The sequence below is a fragment of the Diadema setosum genome, chromosome 17 (assembly GCF_964275005.1).
Source record: "Diadema setosum chromosome 17, eeDiaSeto1, whole genome shotgun sequence".
In the NCBI taxonomy this organism is placed as follows: Eukaryota; Metazoa; Echinodermata; class Echinoidea; order Diadematoida; family Diadematidae; genus Diadema; species Diadema setosum.
Genome location: NC_092701.1, coordinates 35,850,797 through 35,867,508, shown reverse-complemented (window position 1 = coordinate 35,867,508; position 16,712 = coordinate 35,850,797). Strand labels below are relative to the sequence as shown.

Genomic DNA, 16,712 nt, shown 5'->3' with positions numbered 1-16,712 from the left:
CAGATATTTATGATAAATGATAATAATAGTAATAATATGAAATATTTATATAGTGCTTAATACGACATGTTTCGAAGTGCTTTACAATTATCAAAACAAACAAACAAACAAACATATAAATCAGCTTTGAATACAAATAATCAACTATACATAATCATCAGTTCTGTTATAGAAATATCTGGGTTCTTTTGAAAATGTCAATGGAGGTGGAGGACTGAATATGAGTAGGGAGGTTGTTCCAACCTATGTGTATGGATTTGACTTAATTTAGTAATTGAAGTTACCATAGCAACAACCTACATAATCTCAATGGTTGTTCCTGGCTGCAGCTATAGGTAACTCTTGATTATTGAAACTTTTATCAGTTAGCAAATTTGTTGAAAGCAGTGAGTCTAAATGGCACATGCTCCCCCTTTCATTTTTGTTAAAAAAAGAAATGAAAGGGGACATGGGCACCCTCCTTTAATTTTTGGCACACCCCCTCCCCCCTTTACAGAATTCCTGTATCCGCCCTTGAAATTCTCTATGTATGCAGCTTGTACAGTTGCTGTAGTACCACTAGAACAAAAAAAAAAAAAATTAAAGTAATAAGAAATTAATAAAGATATTTGTTCATTGCAGTCCAGAGTCGTGCACAAGTGCAATGAGTTTCCAGGCAAGGGCAACCATCGGCAGCGATGTCAGTGCCAAGATGCAGCTGACTCCTATGGGCATTCCAGGTGCTATTGCAGGTACACAAAATGAATCAAATAAATAGTGAAGAAACAAAGATTAGTTACGCATAGTTTATATCCTTTCCCAGGCCAGAACAATCGTGGGAATAACAGTATTCAGTGTTTCCAGTCACACACTATTTATTGTCTCAGGCGAAACTTTGGAGAGTAGCAAAGTTAGCATTTATCATTAATTTGATAGGTTAGAAAACACAAACATGTATATCTCAAATCTTTATTTGATGTATTTATGACACTCTTATCTTGTGATATAACTGTATGTACATATGATTATGATTGTAATTAATGCACAGTCATGTACTATAACACTGGACTCTACCACACGCTTCAAATAACACAGGTAAATATCAATGTTATAAAATACAGTTTGCTTTATATTTCAGCAAAGTCAAAGCAGAGACCCTTGCATTACTGCACACAATCATAGTACAGTGCATCATAGATCACACACTATTCATGTACTTTGATAAAATGCAGATATGTACGTATATGTGTGCGTAATTAACTTTGTTTCATGTGAATTCTCTGCACCCCTGAAGAGGACTACTGGGTGGTATATACAGACTACATGGACCACGCCCTGGTATACAGCTGCGGGGCCAGGACCCCCAACGGCACCTGTCGAGAGGGGGAGGCCCACGCCTGGATGATGAGTCGTGACAGCATCCTATCAGAAGAAGCACACCACCACATGACGATGCTCCTCCATGGCCTGTGTGTGGACCCCGCCCAGATGGTGGACACGCCTCCAGGTGAAACAAACTCTCTGATTCAAATTCATGAAATTCTTCCGTCAAGATGTTTTTCATTGCAACTGATTGACAAATTGCCCTACAACGACATAAATAAGCACTGAATTGATCAGCTCGAATACGTACGCCCATGATTTTTTATTATAGTTACTACTGTAACACTGATCAATTCAGTGCTTATTTATGTCGATGTAGGGCAATTTGTCAATCAGTTGCAATGAATCTCTATGATAACCTAGCTACCTGGATGACACTCGTGTAAACATTTGAAGTGAAGACCAATGAAGGCAAATATTAAAGATTTTTGTAGGGGAAGTGTGGGAGAGTTGAGCCACTGGGAGAGTTGATCCAGGCCACCTCACATCTTCATAGTGACTGGCAGTAGTCAGCTGATGCCATTTCTTGTTCATGCCTATGATTAACTATATACCAGTGTATGAGGCAGCGACATTGGACGAAGCATGACAAAATAGTCAAAGAAAAACCATTTTTGGTCACCAAAAGTGAATGTCCACTTGTCAGATATGTGGTTTTCTCTCACACCTATGGTAGAGGATAAGTGCGAATCAGTTGGAGTAGCAGATAGTCAGTATATTATTTGTTTCTTTCAGCAAATTTCAACATGTTTGGTGTGGTCACTTTCGTAGGTTTTGAGGGTTAGTTTAAATGGCGACTGTGGGGAGAGTTGTGCCAACGTGTCGAGGGAGAGTTGTGCCATGGCTAAACCCTGTATTCCAATGGCTCAGCCCTCAAGTGGCTCAACCCTCCCTTTAAGTGGCTCAATGAGTGTCATTTTTTGGTCAAAGATACGGGTCTGCAATTGGATGAGGTGAGGAATATTGGAAACGTATGTGGTGTTCTCACCGGGGGTGATGCCCTACAGGCGGTTTCTTCTTCCTAACACCAACAGTTGACTTACTACGCAAATCCAATCAGGGTGCATCTAGAAATCCTGATCATGTGATCGTAGGTGGACTCCAACAAGATCCACATTATCCATCCGATGACCCGTAAGTCAAACAGACGCCCCGCCCCCTCTTTTACCATTACACCATCTTTCCTTAGATAGGTTTCCATAGTCATTTTCTTTTATAAGCCTGAACTTCTTAATATGATATGTAGGGCCTATAGCATAGTGGCTCAACTCTCCCAACCCCGTGGCTCAACTCTCACCACATCAAGGGAGACTTGAGCCATTTTGCAAAATATTTTTGTTGAAGTGTCACCCCCAAGTTGTTTGTGCTAGGTGTCTTATTGGGCTATCATAATATGCCTGAATAGTTGTAGTATATACGAGCGAACGAATAATCCATAAATTGTGTATAGTTATTGAACAATATCACTAAATGTAAAAAGTGGCTCAACTCTCCCACACTTCCCCTATCCCACTTTAAATGGCAGGTTCTGAGAAGATTCATGTGGGTCTGTCATCAAATTTCAAAGATGATATCAGCCTTATACCAGAGAAGATTGTGCATTCTAAGAGCAGAGAAAGAAATTATGTACATGATTTCATATTTATCTGTGAGATGATGATTGAAGTATCAAAGGTTTTGCTTGGGTTGCTCTTCTGAGCAAGACACAAAGTTTGCCACAGAATACCAAACATTTTTGAATGTTTAAACAATTATTCAATTTCGTGTTTGAGTCTGTTAGTGGACTCATAGTTTTGTTGCCCTACTAGCTGATAGTAGAGGTTAGGTCTCTCGAATTATGACTCAATGTTGTTTATTTGGGGTTTTTTTTTTTGTCAGAGTTTCCACTGAGAGTAAAAAAGCTTTCATTCAATTCATCACACTTGAATTTGAAGAGTTTTATCACAAAATGAGCTAAATCCATTCTTGTTAAGCTGAGATATTTGTGATTAAAGCTGCTAAAAAAGCAAAGAAAATAGCAAGAAAATACAGGATATTTTTAATCATAACTTCTGGAATATTGTTATGTTACAAGTGAGGTATTACTGGAAAGGTTTAATTTTGCTAAATCTGATGATGGATTAATTTTGAAATGTTTAAAAATGGCACTCAGCTCATTTTGCCATAGAACTCTTCATATATTCATAATTATGGAGAGATTGAATAGTCTTTTTTTTTGGGGGGGGGGGGGGGGGTTGGGAATCCATTGATTTTGTCAAAGTGGGTTTTTGTTCGCAGCTCTTAAATCAGAACACTGTACACATTCTTTGATCCTGATATTTTCCATGTGCTGAAGATGGCTGGTGCTTTACTGTTATTTCTCTGTTTTCTCTTTATTTTGATATTCATCAACAGACTGTGATCCATTCCTCTATCCAGGGATGCGTCTCCCAGGTACGAGTGTACTTCTTCCATGAAGAATAGTCTGCCTGTAATGATGTGATGGTTATTTCTGATAGAATCGTAGAGGTGACAAATTGTTTTAAAACTGTGGACATTTTTTACCACACGATGAGATCTTGCTGTGAAAGTATAGAAGCATTTATCTTTCACAAATTCCTCTGTTTTAAACCTTTCAGTCCTCTGTAGAAAGGAGGAATAGTTGCAACGTACACCATTCTAAATGGCAACTGCAAGGAGTTGACTGATAACAATGTAGAATCTACATCTTACAGAAGTGGAGTATTAAGTAGTGGATTTATGTAACATTTACCCATTGAAGACAAGTCCTGAGTATACCCTGGCAAGTGTCTGTGGTAAATACATGTTGTAGTGAAATCAACCCGTCTTCAACGGGTTGTATGTTTTTGACGGCATATTGAATCAAAAGCATCTCTCTTTGTTTCTGGTGACTTTTCTGGTCTGGTCACTATTTCATCAGTGAAGCATAGTAACTTATTGCTTTGTTATAAGCATCATCCTTGAGAGTTGAGATTTTTTGGACTAGTAGTCTCCTCTATAACTGTTGTTTCACTGTATTTCTTGTACAGAAGAATTGTCAGGTTCTTGTGCGGTCGACAACTTCCGGGTCATGGACGATTTCAACTTGGAACAGGTGAGGATGTGAAAACTGTGATACAGATTTTTTTAATCCCATCATTCATGTCATGGTGATATCTTTCTAGTTATCTTTGGAGCAATAGGAGCATGCTAATACTCCTGCGTGCTTCTTCTAAGCTTATGACACCAGCACACATTTTTGGCATTTGTACACTGAGGATGCCTTTAACTTGCTAGTTTTCATGCATGCACCAAAAAATAGTGTTCTATTCTTGATCTTATCCGCATTGTAGATAAGAACAGAAAATATGAACATGTACCACAGGAGTGAGGATCTCTCATTGCGGGGGAAGGGGGGATATTGGTGATAATACCATGCTCCCATCCACCCACCTCTTCACCCCTCCTCTGTCTCTACAGTACTAGAAAAGAAAAATTTCTTTCATGCTCATGAAGGATGACACCAATTTTCTCTTGCATTTATCATGATAAAATTTGATGAAAATAATAGCCAGAAGTTCCTAAAATAAATGTCGCTGTCTTGTCATCTGTATGCTAATTTATCACAGTGCAAATGGAAGTAGATGGCTTTGTAGTTCTGAAACAGTTTGGACTTCCTGTGTTCCTAAGAAGTTGCCAACCCAAAACTGAATGGTAAAAAGTGTGAATCGTCACTCACAATGAACATTTTGGGCAGATTTGGTGAAACATTGTAAAGTTCATTGAGGTTGCAGAACCATGAGAAGCTATTAAAGTAAATAATGTCAGCCATTGTTATTGTGTCATTCAGTATGCAGGCCAGTGGTACACAGTGGCACAGGTTCAACCCCCCAGGATGCCCTATCACCGCGTCTCCACCTACACCCTACAGGCCAATAACACACTCAAAATGTCCACCGATCAGTACATGAGGTGAGTGATGATTTCAGGTTAGTCCTCTTCAATCCACTGACCTGTTTATGGTTGTAACTGTTGATAATTTTATCTGAATCACCCCCCCAAAAAATGCATTAGAATACTAATTAATATGATTATGTAGTTATACAGATTATCTAGATTTGGTTTAGACAGAATAGTCTTGATTTGATTCCTACTGTACATATTTAACAAATCATATAACTGTATGAGTTATTCTGCCGAGTAACAAAGCCATTGTGTTTGTCGCGAGTGAGGCCAAGTCTGTCTCAATTTGTACATACAAGCAGCTGTTATGTTGATGTTCCATTTTGGGTATCGTTTTCTTGTGTCTGACAATGTCGATTTCAGGCCAGGAGACTGCACCACTGCACACCTTGATGCCGAGGCTTTCTACGATCCTGCGAGTCAGATCCCAGGAAGTGCGGGGCATGATGGGAAACTGATCCTCAGGCCTCACAACCCTGCCATACCACCTGGTGAGTACTGGGAGTGCACACTCAACCAACCCTTAACGCATATACATCCTGACTAAAGGAATAATTAGTAGATTTTGATATGTGGTTCCACACAGTTCCTTCTAGCAGTGGGTTTATAAGAGATTTTCAAGAAAGTTACAAAATTCATTTCATGAAGTCAAGACTTCTTATACACAGAGGAACAAAGTATGTTACCATTTCTTGGCTAAGGTTTAGGTTCAGTTGTGTGTTTGTTAGAGTGGGGAGGTGTGGTTTTTGTTTCCTTGTATTTACTTGTTCTATACTTGTGCTAAATCATTGACTCAAAACTGACATGCAACAACCTGGCAAGCTGTCAAACTACTGTATAGTATGCTGTGAATGTAGTATGTACTTGGATATACCAAACACAGGATGCAAAATGAAATATAGTGCACTTGCTCTGAAGATGTAAAGAATGCCAAGTTTTCCTCTCATGATTTTGATTCCGTCTCCAGGACGCTACTGGGTGGTGGACACAAACTACACGGAGTACGCCCTCGTCTACAGCTGTCTGCGATGGAGCGAGGGGGAGGCCTGCCTGCCCCGCTTCACCTTTGTGTGGTTCCTCTCCAGGCGACCAACTCTCACCGCTGACGTCCGGCAACACATGATGTCCTTCCTGCCCAGTCTCTGTGTGGACCCCGCCCTGCTCAGGGATGTCCACGGTAGGTCGCCAGTAAGGGTGGAGTAAATGGTGGAAATGCACAAATTGTACATGAGACTAGTTCTGGTATATATTTAGTAGATGAAAATGAAATTGATGAATTTGTACATCCATGTATCGTATGTCTATATATTCATCTGTCTACATATATATCAATCTTTGTGTCTATCTTTTTGCTAAATTTTCTATCATTCATATAGTTAGTCAGTGATAAATGTTGTTTATATGCATATGAGTCTGTCTTGATGGCAACTGAGACAGGTGTGTTTTAAAAGAAAAGAAAATGCAGGAAAAAAAAAATAGAAACACCACACACGACCAGTGCAGTAATGACAGTGATGAAAGCAAGTATTTGTTGGGTTTCATTCTTTGTTCATAGTGACAATTTGCATTTGTCACAGTTTCCTGTATAGTGAACTCATATTTTGCAGATGGGTGATATTTTTACCTGACAGTGTTCAGTGTCATAGTAAGCCATAACAGCCTTTTTCCTGTTGTACTAAATTCATGGCAAGTGTTTGATATTCGACCAAAGTTTTGATTCTCCCCTATGTATGTGCAGTGATTTCAGTGATGCCTGTTTGACGTGGAATATTTCAAAAGTGTTTCTAGTCATTTTGCATATTTTTATGATCCATAGATTTTTTTTTTAATTCATACCTGAATACTGTAAATTTGAGTAAATCAGACTATTTCTATCTCACTTTCACCTAGATTGTCATGAGGATGGTTCCACTAGACGTAAGTGTCTTAATTTGACATTTGTATTTATCATTTTTATCATTATTGTTATTTGGTCCAGCAGTTGTATTGTGGGATCAAATGTCAGATGCTATATTTTTCTAATATGAGTTTGAATGAAATGATATGAAAATGCACTTTAAGCAGTTGTAAAATATCTGAATATTAAATGTAAGGTTTGCCTCAGATCACGAAATAAGTAATCAAGAAATTGGACTTGGAAAACATTAAGACAGTCTGTCTCATAGATGTGAGCTTAATATGAAATTGGTAGCGTCAGTATTTCCTGCTTTACTCTGCGGTGGTAACTCCTGTCTACTTGTGAGTTCTTTTTCTTTTCTTTTTTTGATTGGTTAATCATTACAATCTTCATGCATTTTTGCTTGAGTGGACCAAATATCTGCTGAATATTAGCACCACAAATGATGGTTACATGGGAATGAAAATTAAGAAAGTAGCCAAATTTCACCCCACCCCCACCCCCCTCCCCAAAAAAAAAAGAGAAAAAAATACTCTTCTCATGCAGCGACAACAAAAAATATTCCTCCTCCAGGAGACATGGAAATGATATTCACATGTATGATTGAAAGTATCTCAGTTAATTGTCAGGAGAATGTGTTCTCTAAAATGAAAAATTAACATTTGTCATATTCTTATATTTTTTGGAACATCATTCTACTATTCTGACATCACAAATTATTGAAGATTCGCTCTGAAGAGGGCAGCACATGTAATTAATCAAAATTTTTGCCATATATGCATTTTTTGAATGGATTGTCTAATTTTCCATTATCTCCAACTTTATTTTCTTATTGTCAAACTTCAACACTGTCATTTTACTTCTTCATTCACTGAATCCGTGTTTACACTGAATGACTGTCACAAGGCCCAGTCTTATTATCTCTGCTTGCTTTGAATTCTGCTGCAGCCACCCCAGCACCAGTCTCATGCTCTGTAGATGGCTTCTCAGTGAAACAGGACCTTGTCATCGAAAAGGTAACCTGTACTCCTGGTTACACAGGCACACTTATCGTTGGCATCGACAGCTGTCACAGAAGTCTGGTGGTTTGCCCACTACCGTTATATCAGCTATGACAAGAAGACATGACTATCATACATTTTCTGTCTAGGGGTGGTATGGATATGTACATATATCATTATGAGTTAGTTGCTAGGTGTATCTTGTCACTACGTAATGCATGGTTAAGTCGCTGACATGTCTTTTACTCTATTTCAAGGAATTGAGAGAAAATAACATTTTCGAGTTTGAATTTTTCTTTCAGTTTTTGTTTGTAGGGCTTTGTCATTTTATTATATTATAATTAAATGACAACGCCCTAAACAAAAACTCAAAATATTACTCAACAAAACTATCTTTCACAGAGTTTCAATCACCCACTTCTCTTGATTTTATTTATGGGAACCTGGTGCAATGTGTATTATATCTACGAAGATTCAGAATTCAGAATGGATCGGATGCATAGTCGGCCAAACACTACGAGCAAACTGTGTATGTGAGAGTGAGTTATTGATTTCTATTTGTCTCCCTCTCTTGTCCAGTTCTTGGGTAACTGGTACGAGGTTAGCCACACCAATGGAGAAACCAACTTGGCAGTTCCAGACATGGAGATGATCTCCTTCAGCCCGTCGTCAAGTAGCAGGGCGGACTTGAGCGTCATTATGCTAAATCTGCGCATGTGAGTCTGGCAAGAAAGAGAGCTTCCTATGCATTACATTATGACATATGTGTAGCGCCTTTCCAAAGGGTACAAAGAGATAAAGATTATGAGCTCCTTTGCAGAGACTTCCATTATGAGCTCCCTCGTGGAGGCATCATGGTATATTAGAGATTCTTGTGTAATATCTCTGAGATTTATTATATTTGTTGTATAGGGCCCCATTTTTTTTCTCTCTCTTCTTTCTTTAAAACACACAAAAAGATAAAAACATGAAATACTGTACATCATTACTGAAAAAATGAAATTATAGATACTTCATAAACAGTTAATTGGATGGTTTCTTCACTACTTTTAAGTGAGGGGTGTTAGGGAATCATAAAGTTTTTGGGCGAAGTATGGTACATATAAAGGAATAATCTTCAGCCATTCTCTCCTGAGCTGAGAATGCAGTCTACAGATTAAATTTATGATGTAATGGTATTGCATTGAAGACCACTGTACTCCCCACCCCCGCCCCAATAAAAAAGGGAAAAATATGGTAGAAGTAGGAGCCCTCTCCCTATCTGTTGCTTGGTGTTATATCTTTTTTGTCATAAGTCGTTTAGTTCATTATTAGTTTTTCATAATGTAGAATTTAAAGGAAATAAAATCATAATTGAACATTTTGTTGAAATTAGTTGTTTGTTTCATGGCAGACTTTTCAGTAGCCTCTTAATTGCTGAATTTTAAATGATTCTAATATTGACTACACATTTCACCATTGATCTCCAAATTGGCAAACCTTTGTAAATTTCTCACTGATTTTGGGCAGATTTAATAAACTTAAACAGTTCCATATAATCTTTCCAGTGGGAAATTTGCAGCAAGATTCAGAGTTGCCAATTTGGTGATGATGAGGTGATTAACTCCTCCAGGAATTGATGGGTTCTACAGGTAACACAATCTCCCAATGTCAGAGTTGATTCTCCAAATTCTTCAAAATCTTTGAATGTCCCGTGTAGGAATGGAGAATGCTTCCACAGGAACATGAAAGGCAAGGGCTGGTTGAGTGACATTGATGCCTCCAAGATTGTCGTCTCTTTCCCCCTCCCCGCTGGCTACGATGTCCCCGAAGTCGGTAAGAAGTAGACCAACCCCTAAATCCCGTAACAGTCTCAAACACTTCTTGACCTACTACCTTCACTCAGCTTAAATGAATACATCTACTTGAAGAAGATTGAAATTGCTGAAGATGATATTTGTTGTAGAACTCCCTCCTAATCACTGTAACTCTGTGTTAGTCTCCACCTAGGTGTATATTGCACAAAATTTCAGAAATCATGTCATGATTCCTCACTTTCAGTTTCCTGAACCCTTCCAACAAAGCGATGCAATTTTACTTCTGACATAGAGATTGAGATAGTGTATATATATTTTCCAAAAATGATACATTTATTAGTATTTCCATAATCACCCAACACAAATTTTAAAGAAAAGATTTGTGTCAGATTTGAAATAAATGATGGCACAGAATTTTGTTGTTCATTACTAGAACATGGCATTTGTGTACTTGTGCAGGGTGCTTTTGTGATATCATATACCAGGTACCTGCCACCTTTAGAAATTTTTTTGTTGTGAAATATTTTTCATTTAAACTTCTTCCCAAGTTTGTTGATGCCTTGTCCAGCATTTCATGCAGCTAATACTGCATTATGACTGTACACCAAACTACCCGTGTCGTTGTACTTAACTATTTTTGTAAGCCAGATATTTTATTGTTGTGTCACCTTACTTGATACACTTGCTCACCAATTTCAATGTTTGTCTTCATGTCCTATACAAGTTAACTACTGGATCCTTGATACGGACTACGACCACTACGCCATCACATACACCTGCCACAGGCTGTACGAGGATGGGTCATGTGACCCCAGCTCCCAGGGGCTGTGGATTCTGGGAAGGCAGCAGGAGATCGACGCCCAGTTCTGGCCTCGCATCAAGGAGGTGGTGGAGAGCGCTTGCGTGAGTTTCTCGGGCATCATTCCCAGCTCAGGTAAGAATCACGGTGACACAACCTTTGCTTCTGCGACAATTGCTCTGGTCTTATTATCTCCAAGGACTTTGGGTAAAGGTTAGGCTTGTGATAGGGATTTAGGTTTAGTTTGATGTGAGGATAAGGATTAGGGTTAGGGATATCTCTGTGGGTAGGGTTTATGTTTGGCTTAGCGCACAGATATTCCATGGGAGCAATTTTTGCTGGAGCAAATGTCATGGAACCAAGAATCACACACACACACACACACACACACACACACAAACACATACACGCAAATATACTCACAGACATATGCATGCTGACCTTTAAACTCTTTTGTTAGCACTGTCTCAAAATTGCATTGTTGTTGCACATAATGGTCTCACCTATGGCTGTGAGCCATTTTCAAATTTTTCCACTGTGCCTGCATGATGTGCTCGGATTCTTAAACTGGTCATCATTCCTGTGGCTAAGTTAGCAGTGGTGGGACAGGAACAAAAATTGGCTATCCATTGTAGTGACTTGCTGGGATGGCAACTTGTGAAATTAGGCATAGATTATTTGCTGTATTGTTCCTTTGCACAATGTCATGACATCAAATCAAAACTTTTGTCAGTTTTGGGAGGTCTTGTGTGTGAATTCATTGCTCTAATCAGATCCGCATACGTCTTGTCACTACTTGATAGATAAAATTGATTGTAGCCAAGCAAGCTTTCTATGCAAAATAACAAGAAAGTGTACAATCTGCCACAGAGTGCAGTAAAGATCTCAAACGTCCAACATCTAACATTAAATTGACTGATGAACATTGCATTTCTTACCAAATGGAGATGTGTGATAGAACCCCCCCCCCAAAAAAAAAAAAAAAGAAAAAAAATGGAAAGAGTGGAAAGTCAGAGATTCTCACTGCAAAACAGATATTTCCAGACAAACACGCAGTTATACATCAACCCTATGGCTACTCAAACCTGTTAGGCTGTGTGCAAAGTATACAGAGATTTAAGTTTGTGGTGGGAAACTAATGAATTCAGGGCTTTCAAAGAAAAGAGACTCAAACTCTGATGATTATTTGTCAGTGGAAGAACCTCTCATAATTGTTTTATTGAGAGAGTTTCTTGTGCAGTACTCATTATATGATTGATTCTACTGTGGTAAATGGAAATATGCGGTCTGTTATTGTTGCGTCAATGCGTTGATGCGCGTTGTGTCCATGCCAATGGCGCAGTGTGCGTGTGGTTGGCATAGGCACAACGCAACTTTTATTTTTCATGGGATAAGATGACGCAGATTTAATTGATTCTGAACTTTGATTTTGACTTGTGAGACAAATGGACGTGGACATAGTCTCTGCGAGCTCTTTGATGTCGAATAGTCAAAAGTTCGACTATATTTGTTATTCTCTATAGAGTCTAGACGCATTACGACATGTAGCTGAGGATAATGCGGATGATACGGAGTTTATACAATAATGTATCGGCAGACTGAGACTGTTTGATTTGTTCAATAAAATCCATGCAACGTCAACTGGAGACTGTCAGCGTCATCATTAACCCGGCTTACAACAAATGGTGTCAGGAGTGGGATGATGACAGCCTGACGGAGTGATCCACTTCATCCAGTTGAAGAACCCTGATCGACGAATAACAGCCTCGAGTATGACGGAATAATGGTCCACGTTTTGCTCCGAGGAGACCCTGCTGTTTTGACTACACTTAGGTAGCGGACAGGAGTATGGAGGAGTGCTGGGTAATCTTGATCCTGATCTTGATGGTGTAGATCGATCTACGTTGATCAGCCCTGGTAGAGCAGCACTACTCTGTGATCAGCACTACTCTGTGATCAGGCTTGTCGATGGTGGGCTGGAGACTGGAGCTGATGGTCCGTCGGGAGTTTTGCTGTGGACGTCGGAGTGCGCTGGCGTGCGTCGGGGGCGGCTGAACATCAATCGGGATGCGAAATCGACGGTTACAGAGCTGCGATATGGCATCTCACGCAGTGAGCAAGTATTTGGTGACTGAAATAATGGATGATGCTGAACTTTCATTTAAACCGATTGGACTTAATGCAGAGTTTGACCTATGTTAGTATGATGCCATTACGTTTCATGTTTGAAAATGACGTGTCTTAATTGGTCAGTTTAACTGCGTAATTAGTCATGTGTGAACAGTTTGTTTCAAATAAGCATGTGCAAATTGATAATTTCTCTTCGACATCATTTGGACAGGCAATGAAAGGATTGTGTGTAAATCTTGCTCTAGGCCATGCACTAATTGAAAAGTTTAGTGGGCATTGTGAAGATGGCACTGAAACACCTTTTTCTAACTGGATGGAAATGTTTAATCTCACAGTTGAGCCTTTCAATTTAAGTGATGAGGAAAAGGCTAGAGTTTTAGTGAACAACCTCATAGGGCCAGCAAGAGAAGAGATTCGCTATTGTCTGTCGGACGAGAAGCGGAGGAGTTTTACAGAGATTGTAAAAGCTCTCCGTCTGTGTTTTAGTCGAGAGAATTCTCACTATTTGCGGTGTTTGTTCTATAAACGTGTTCAACGTGATGATGAAGACTTGGCAGGCTTCAGTAGGGCTCTCATGCGTCTTTATGCAAAATTGGTAGATGCTGCAGATGATGAGAAGGAAGCTGCGGCTCTGAGGCAGCTTAGAGACGAAGCTCTGTCCAGTCAGTTTGTCAGTGGAACACGGGATGAGAGGGAACAAATTTTGTTGAGGCGTTTGCACATGAAAAATCGGGGATGCCGATTTGAAGTGCTTAGGAGAGAAGCACTATTAGTTCTCCGTGATGACTGTATGCTAGAGGGAGATGGGTTGAAAACTGGGAGTGCTGATGCTGGAACACAAGGAATGTTCACTGACTCGGTTGCTCAGCAGCTAGATCTTTCCTCAGATACAGCTGGACAGGAGAAGGAGGATGCCATATCTACTCTTTTGGATGGGGGATCGCAGATTCTGGGTTGCGTTAATGTAGATGAGGGTGGTGCAGAAATTGATGCTGGGGGACATGGACATGAGTCATGTGATGAACAGGTTGATGCAAAGGATTTAGATGCTGGAGTGCGTCTAATTGCAAAACCTGTGGGAGAGGGTACCAAGAGGGGTCCCGAATTATCACATGCAGGTCAGGATGTTCAAAAGCATGCAAAAGTGCAGCCACTGAGCACTCACGTAGCGCCAAAGGGGTGGTCAATTTCAAAAGAGGGGAATATTACTCATGGTAACATTGTTGTCAATGATGTAATAACAAGGGAGGCATGCATACCTATCTGTAACGTGTGGAAGAATGGATGTCATGTTCAGGGAACGGTATGGGGGCCCTGGGAGTCCAATTGGAGACCGAATTTTCATGAAAGCTTGGTCGCTGCAGGTTAGAAATTCGTTGTCCGTCCATGGAATTGTTGTGACTTGATTCGCTTACAGTGTATATAATTATACGTTCATGACTGCAGCTGAAACTTGTGTACCATCTCAAGTAGCAATGGAATTAGGAACTATATGCCAATTTAGAGATGCAATGCGAGAAATGGTTATCAATATAATATGGTTGTTTTAATTGATATTGTGATTGATAAGATGTTTTAATGAGATATTGAAATAGTGATAAGAAAGTATTTGAAATCACTACTACGTGGAAAAATGAAGGAACTATAGTCATTGTTTTCATTGTTTTGTTGGAAGCTGAACAACATGGCATTCTGACAATATTAGTGGTTGTTCAGTGAGTCAGAAACTTTTGATAATGAGAATAGTTGGTCGAGAATTCATATGCTTTGAATGATCCCTTGATTTGTGTGAAGTTTTGTCAAAGAGCAAATTGTTGACTGTGACGATATGACACATAAAGCGGGGAAGTTATACCATAATATGCCTGCTAAAGCGGGGAAGCTCATTTTTGTTAGTAGTGAATTCTAACATTCTGTGATATTTCATGATATGTGTTATACTATTGAGTAATTGAGAAATATATTACTTTTAGAAAATAGATTATTATCATACGGGTCGTATGATATAATCGCGGGGAAGTTGTCGTGTTGTTGTATGTACAATTTGCATAATATGTATTAAGAGACTTGTCTATGTATTGCGTCTCGATATAAATTTGAACTACTACAGACATTAATGTATGGTTTTATATACGACGCAGAACATGTTCTGTTACGGCACGTTTGACGTTATTCTGGGCTTATATGGACCATTTTCTCGGAGAATCTGTACATAACTGAAAATGTGGAACAACTGAGCTTTATATACATTGAAGCGGAATTGAAGAAAATTGTAACATATTGATGTGTTATTCTCTTGGCCCGGAACGTTTATGCCATGTATCAAATATGAGTTTGTATGATTTACTGTAAATTTGGAAGGTTCAAGAGTTTCAGCTCTTGGCAGATTTCATAAAAGTTCAATTTTGTAGTATTTCGACGTTTTTATATTTGACTGGAAAAGCGGGGAACGCACGCTTTCCTGAAATATATTTTTGTAATTATCTGCTGTTTAATCCGCTCTTATATGGAATTGCTGTAAAGTGTATAATGATTTGACATGAAGAGCGGGGAATTTTTTGTTATGTATTATTATGTACAATGCTATGAAAATGATGATGTAATTGGGATTATATAACCCATGGTTGTGTTATATAATCGCGGGGAAGTTTGTGGTAAATGGAAATATGCGGTCTGTTATTGTTGCGTCAATGCGTTGATGCGCGTTGTGTCCATGCCAATGGCGCAGTGTGCGTGTGGTTGGCATGGGCACAACGCAACTTTTATTTTTCATGGGATAAGATGATGCAGATTTAATTGATTCTGAACTTTGATTTTGACTTGTGAGACAAATGGACGTGGACATAGTCTCTGCGAGCTCTTTGATGTCGAATAGTCAAAAGTTCGACTATATTTGTTATTCTCTATAGAGTCTAGACGCATTACGACATGTAGCTGAGGATAATGCGGATGATACGGAGTTTATACAATAATGTATCGGCAGACTGAGACTGTTTGATTTGTTCAATAAAATCCATGCAACGTCAACTGGAGACTGTCAGCGTCATCATTAACCCGGCTTACAACACTACCTCCTGTAATATGACTGTCACTTAGCTACAGATTCAATGTCCTTTGACACCTTTTACATCAATCTGTGGTTTAGTTAGGTCTCTCACAACCTTTGAAAAATAAACATGTTTCATTTTGTAAATGATACATGCACGCTTCCCTGCATCTAGTATGTAATCATTGTCTTCATGTGAATGTTTGTAGAAATAAAATAAAATTGAAACTGAAGCCTCATTCATTCCCAAGTGTTCATACCTTGTTTCGGGAATCTTTGAATGATTGTGTGCCCCCCCCCCCCCAAAAAAAAAAAAGAAGAATAAAATAACTAAATATAAATAAATAAATAGATAAATAAAAGAGAAGATTCAGACCCTTTTCATGAAGGGCTTTCCAATGTGTTTCAAGTGAATTGATTGCCACATGTCAAGTAGTGGCCGGAGAAGATGAACTCTTAGATTGTGCGATGGAAAATCAGTTTGAATTATATCTGAAATTGATTAAAGTTCATTGTTTTTTGTATTAGATCCCTGCCCAGGATACACTGTGAGAGACAGGGGTAAGTATGGATGGGATTTATCTTGTCTTGGCACATCAGGATTATATTGTATTTAGTTCTACTGATAATAAACAGTGAGATATTCTTTTTGTTTTAGCAGAGTGCCAAGAAATTCACACAAAAAAAGTTGACAATCTTTATGATATATTGGCCAATAAGTGTAGATATGCAACTGTAA

General features: G+C 38.9%; 1 protein-coding gene across 1 annotated transcript in view; it reads left to right on the top strand.

Annotated features, from left to right (window-relative positions):
* LOC140240653 (uncharacterized) overlaps positions 1–16,712 on the top strand; it is a 61,863-nt gene that overhangs the window by 41,587 nt on the left and 3,564 nt on the right. The window contains exons 18-29 of the mRNA XM_072320407.1: positions 622–731; positions 1,274–1,486; positions 3,757–3,795; positions 4,392–4,456; positions 5,192–5,313; positions 5,668–5,795; positions 6,272–6,481; positions 8,150–8,217; positions 8,782–8,918; positions 9,902–10,017; positions 10,723–10,932; positions 16,502–16,534. Coding sequence (XP_072176508.1) covers positions 622–731; positions 1,274–1,486; positions 3,757–3,795; positions 4,392–4,456; positions 5,192–5,313; positions 5,668–5,795; positions 6,272–6,481; positions 8,150–8,217; positions 8,782–8,918; positions 9,902–10,017; positions 10,723–10,932; positions 16,502–16,534 — 1,451 coding nt within the window. The remainder of the gene's footprint in view (positions 1–621; positions 732–1,273; positions 1,487–3,756; positions 3,796–4,391; positions 4,457–5,191; positions 5,314–5,667; positions 5,796–6,271; positions 6,482–8,149; positions 8,218–8,781; positions 8,919–9,901; positions 10,018–10,722; positions 10,933–16,501; positions 16,535–16,712) is intronic.